The sequence below is a fragment of the Elgaria multicarinata genome, chromosome 4 (genome assembly GCF_023053635.1).
Source record: "Elgaria multicarinata webbii isolate HBS135686 ecotype San Diego chromosome 4, rElgMul1.1.pri, whole genome shotgun sequence".
NCBI classification, from domain to species: domain Eukaryota; kingdom Metazoa; phylum Chordata; class Lepidosauria; order Squamata; family Anguidae; genus Elgaria; species Elgaria multicarinata.
This window is the reverse complement of record NC_086174.1, coordinates 81,768,954-81,774,751: the sequence shown is the minus strand read 5'-3', so window position 1 is coordinate 81,774,751 and position 5,798 is coordinate 81,768,954. Positions and strand designations below refer to the sequence as shown.

At 42.1% G+C, this 5,798-nt stretch overlaps 1 protein-coding gene across 1 annotated transcript; it reads right to left on the bottom strand.

The window, feature by feature from the left end:
* On the bottom strand, positions 1 to 1,077 carry LOC134398196 (trace amine-associated receptor 5-like). Its single transcript, XM_063125445.1, has one exon. It carries the CDS (start codon positions 1,075 to 1,077, stop codon positions 1 to 3), a length of 1,077 nt encoding a protein of 358 aa, XP_062981515.1.
* Positions 1,078 to 5,798: the final 4,721 nt, after the last annotated feature.

Genomic DNA, 5,798 nt, shown 5'->3' with positions numbered 1-5,798 from the left:
TCATTCCTCCTGGTACAAGTCTACCGTAGTTGTTCTTGTATGGAAAATCTGCTGAGTTAAAATGAGCTTTACAGCTTTTCTGAACCAACGGTAAGAAAACACATAAATCAAGGGGTTGCAGGCAGAATTAAAGTAAGCAAACCAAATAAGAACATCGAACAGGACAGGTGGGGTAATGAAACCTAGCAGGCTGTCGGCCATGGTGTCTATGGTAAAGGGCAACCAGCACAGCAAATAAATTGCTACTGCGATCCCAAGTGTTTTCGCTGCCTTCCTTTCTCTTTTCATGGCTCCTAGCTGATGCTTGGACCCCTCGGCTCTCTTATTCATGCTGCTAATCTGTTTGGCTTGTCTGGTGGCTACAATAAATATCTTGATGTACAACCCTATCATGATCAGGCAGGGGAAGAAGAAGAGTGGGAAGTTGATCCAACCCCAGAGTTTGTTGAAGAGGAGCTGGCAGCTCCCAACGCAGGGCAGGTCCTGCAAGAACTGGTCTAACCCATCCTCCACTGTTTTGCTGTACAGGAAGATGGAGGTGTAAACCGCAGGCACCCCCCACCCCACCGCTATGTAGACGCAAGCCACACGTACGGTGAACTTGCTGGGGTAGAGCAATGGGTCACAGATGGCACAGTGACGGTCGATGGAGATAAAGCAGAGGTGGAATATGGAGGTCAAGCAAAACAGTGTGTCCAGAAAAGTGTGGAACCGGCAAAAAGCATTGCCAAAATACCAGCAGCTCTCCACAGAGCGGATTGTACTAAAGGGAAGCACTGTTAAGCCCAGGAGGAGGTCTGCCAGTGCCAGGGAGAGGAGCAAGAAATTGGTGGGGGTGTGAAGTATTTTGAAGTGGAAGACCGCAATCACCACCAGCAGGTTCCCCAGCACCGTAAGTAGCATGCCCATGGCACAGATGATGTAGATGGCTAACTGGACTCCCAGAGGATGCAGGGTTCTGTAACAGGAACCATTCATTTGAAAGCAGAGTAGAATCGGGACGGGGTCTTCTGCAGTGTAAGTCATGCTTCTTTGCCACCTGGCACTCTTGGCTTCGGCCTGCATCAAATGTTTCATGTATGGCAATCTTCCTTCATTATTGGAGACAATAAATAAATAAATACTTGAATTATTATCTGAATGTATGTTATCTGGGGCGGAGGGAATGGCATGTAATATCACAGAGACTGTGGTTCCTGTGAAACCTGTGTGCCTCCCACTCCTTCTAGCCTTTTTTGTGTCACAAATAACACTCCAGTAAGTTCAACTTATTTTTCAAGATGGAAGTTGCCACTATGCAGAAGAAGCAGTGCAATCAAAATGGCCCTCTGAATGGGCCACGTGCACACTGTTTACTTCCTCTTTCAAAAGAGGAAATAATGAGGGACAAATGCATGGGCGGAGAAGCAACAGTAAGCAAAAGCGATTCCCCCCCCCCCCATGTGATTATGCTCTAAGAATGCACGGCCACTCAATCTGATGTATTGGCTACGTACACAAAACCACATGCTTGTCCTCTTGATTTGTTATTCTGGACTAGCTAACACCCCAAGCTCTACACATATAATCACTAAAGCAGATCAAAATCCTCATTCCACCTTTATGTATGCCTTCAAACAGTGGACAAAATGCATTGTCTTCCCCACTCATTCCGATTGGAAGTACAGCAAACTGAACTAATTTGGATTAGATATGGCCACAGGGGCTATACACAAGTTTAAGTACCCAATAATTAATCTTTTTTTCTGATTAATGTTATGACGTTTTGTGAAGATCATACAGCTGCCTGTTCTTGGGATGATAAAAGTTTAATTTTTAAGTCTTTTACTTTAACTTGAAACAGAGTGCTTTGGACTAATTTATTATATCTGTATTCATGTCAAGGATATGTTCATATAAGCATATTGCACTGTGTATAACTGTATTTGCTCAATATTGCTGAGTCATTGTTCGGTCTTTTGTATTATTATTATTTTAAAATGAAAGTTAACTATTGAATACATGAATGAGAGAATAAAAGAGTTCTGTGTTAGAACAAGAATTTGTGGGGAGAAACCTTGGTTCTCTGCTAAAAAGGTATTTCTCATTCCAGATTAATTTTTCTGAAATGCATTTCTTTCTTTCCAGTTATTGCAAATATATAAATAGAAAAGTACTATGGCACTGAGAATCTCACATCCAATAGGTTTTGTAAAAACAGAAACAAAATAGCAATTGCACAATTATTGGTTTATACTCCTGGCGTCACTGTTTAAATATTAAATGTCTACTTTACAAAGCAAATAAACTAGGATAAAGAGCTACAGAATAATACAAATAGCATTTGTTTCAGTGGAAATGTCCAAGGTTTTTGGTTTGTCTGGTAAGGTCCCAACATTTACCTGCATGATTTAGAGAGACACAATTATAGACCTTTGAGAACACCTGTTTTATTGATCTGTAATAGATAAATAAAACATAGAGAAAGCACGGAGGCAGCGTACTCACACAAAATACATTTGCTGGTTAAACTTCTAAAGGTGTTTCTGAAATGCATTTGAGATTAATATAGAAGCTTTGATTTTGATCACGGGAATGCAAAAAGAAAGCATTCTTTCTTGTATTAGGATTGAAATATATATACAAAAATACAATAAGGGTTACCTACCAGTGTCCACTGTATTAACTCTCAGGGTCTGCCTTCATTCTGTATCTGGGAAGTGTGAAATCATGCTTTATATAATCCAGTTGGAACAACAGTCCTCTCTAATGACTAGTGTATTTGTAGGTGTGGTCAACAATGTCCATGCATGTTCAGCAACAATGCTTGTTTTCAAAAAGCCTTATACCATGGCTTACAGGCATACATATTCATTACTTGTCTTTTTTTTAAAAAAATGTTAACAGCCTAATCCTATGCATGCTGACTCTGAAGTAAGTTGTTTTGAATTCAAGTGGAAATTATCCTTGCAGCCTTCCCCAACCTGGTGCCCTCCAGAATTGTTGGACAATTACCATCATACCCAGACAACATGGGAAGGCTGTGTTATAGGATCACGACCTGAGTCACAAATTGCCTCTACATTTCCTGCCCATAATAACATTACTCTTCTGTCTCTCTTCGTGCCTTCCCCTCAGTGTGTTCCCTTTCACCTTTAGCCTTTGAAGTTCCCTTTTATCTCACTGCTGCCCTATAATGAAAGGTTCTCAGGGTGGCTCACTCAAAACAGCAGGTTCAAAACAATTCTCCTTGCGGAACCCTTTCCATTCCACATTACTTCACCTCAAGTTTCTAGGCCAGGGGTGAGGAACATCTCTTGACCTGGGGCCAGATTGCCACTTGGGCCAACCCTACTGTCTGGATGATGAAAGGGGGCAGACCGCTGCTCTGAACTGCCCCCCCCCCAGTGAAGCCCCCTCCCATTTTATATTCCTCCATGCAGAGAGCAGCACAGAGCTTCATGTTCTATATCTGCATGGAGAAGAGACTTGGGGCTCATCTACACCAAGCAGGATATTCCACTATGAAAGCAGTATGAAAGTGGTATATAAAAGGCAGGAACCTCGCTACTGCTTTATAGCAGTATTGAAGTGCACTGCAGGATCTACACTACTGCTTTATGGTGGTACTGAAGTGTACTGACAACTGTTGGGGCCCATGATGCATCTACACCAAGCAGGATATAACACTATGAAAGCGGTATGAAAGTGGTATATGGTATGTGTCAATGGGCCCCAACAGTTGTCAATGCACTTCAATACTGGTACAAAGCAGTAGTGTGGCTCCTGCCTTTTATATACCGCTTTCATACCACGTTCATAGTGGAATATCCTGCTTGGTGTAGATGAGCCCTTGGACAGCGCCTGGAGGAGCAGCTCTTCCTCATGGTTTTTATGTTCTGAAATTTTTGCAAATTGCTTTGGTTGGCTTCAGAAAGGCAATAAATACAATAAATGAATAAGTTCTTTCTAGCATTAGACAAATCAGGCGCTTCTTTTGTGCAGCACTAGCCATCCTGATTGGGACAGTGATAAGTGCATGTAGGGGAATCTCCAATGTTATTTCCAACCAGTGATTGGAGATAACAGAAGGAAATCCTCTACCTTCACTTGCAAAAGAGAATTCCCACAGAAATGGGGACCAGCTTGGGAGGGAAATCTCCATGGCCTGGATGGGGAACCACCATGGGTTGCATTTGACTTCTGGCTGCAGGTGTCCCATTCCTGCTCTAGACAGACCTTGATTTTCACATTATCAGCAAACATTCTGCAAACTTGGATGAACTGGGCAAGCAGTGATACTGCCCCTGGGACTGGGATAGGGCAGCTCTAAATTAAAATTCCTGTTCCTTCATGAAGCAAACTTGACTGATTTATTTTTGCATATTTTACTACTTTTATTTCCTTGATTTTATTTCCTTGAACATTAAGCCCAAAATAGGTTATCAGAAGACAGAAGTCCATAAACTGTGCAGACTTATCTTCAAAAGTATACCTGAAATAGCTTCAGCAAAAAAACTTTCCAAAAGAATATTCACGCTGCATGTGAGAGTCTCATTTATTGTACTGCCCCTGGGGGCCACTGCCTTCCTTTGCAGTCTCTTCCAAGCTGTTTACTTCTGACAAAAAGTGTGTCTCACTTGGGAAGTGTCAAACCAGAACAATTATTCCAACTGTTATTTCCCAGGGCTCTTAGGGAAAGAATGTGGTCCTACAAAATATTCAAGAAGACAGATTGAGGCTCCTGGCTTCATTTAAGTCCTAGCAAAAACATCTATTCATCTCAAGGATATATTGAGGAAGATGTGTGAATTGCAAATATACAATTCATCTTCTAAAATACAGAGACTAAAAAACAACAGCCAGAACTCTAAATGAGCTATCTAAGGTGCTGAATGCCACCCCCAAAATAGGTTCAGCACCTTGGATGGGTCCTTTAGAGTTCTGACTGGTTCTGACTGAAACCAGAATGGATTCATAGCCCCACCAAAATTGGACCCACCAGCTTCCAATGATTAGCAGTGAAACACAGAAGGGGAGGGAACCAGATATTAAGCTGGAACAACCCTGCTGGTGGAAGTGGAATTCCGCAACCCACCCTACTTCCCAGCCCCTCCAGCCCCCTGAAAATGCCACACAGAGAGCCAGAAGACCTTGCTGATTAGGGTGAGCTGTGGGATAGGGGAAGAAGGACCTCCCAAAATTGGGTGGAGGCACCTTCTGCAAGCGGAAGGTAGATCCAGCCCCATGTCTTTATTATTGCTGTTCTCTAAAGAAAGAATAGAAAAGATAGATAGATGATCAAAGTCCCAGGTGTGGCAGCATGAACTTTTTTGTTCCACAATATCAAGTTCAAAGCCCATTTCTTAGCTAAGTTACTATCAGTTTGCCTCTCCTCCCGCTCGTGCTCTTCGCTCCTCTGATGCCATGTTTCTCGCCTGCCCAAGGGTCTCTACTTCCCTTGCTCGGCTTCATCCATTTTCTTCTGCTGCCCCTTATGCCTGGAACGCTCTTCCAGAACATTTGAGAACTACAAGTTCAACCACAGCTTTTAAAGCTCAGCTAAAAACTTTTCTTTTTCCTAAAGCTTTTAAAACTTGATCTTGTTCTGACTTTATACTGTTAGTTTTACCCTACCCAGTGCCTGTTTACCCTACCCTGTGCCTGTTTGCATTCTCTTCCCCTCCTTATTGTTTTATTATGATTTTATTCGAATGTAAGCCTATGCGGCAGGGTCTTGCTATTTACTGTTTTACTCTGTACAGCACTATGTACATTGATGGTGCTATATAAATAAATAAATAATAATAATAATAATA

Excerpts from the sequence above, each read along its gene's own strand:
- LOC134398196 (XM_063125445.1), bottom strand. The coding sequence starts at position 1,077 with ATGAAACATTTGATGCAGGCCGAAGCCAAGAGTGCCAGGTGGCAAAGA.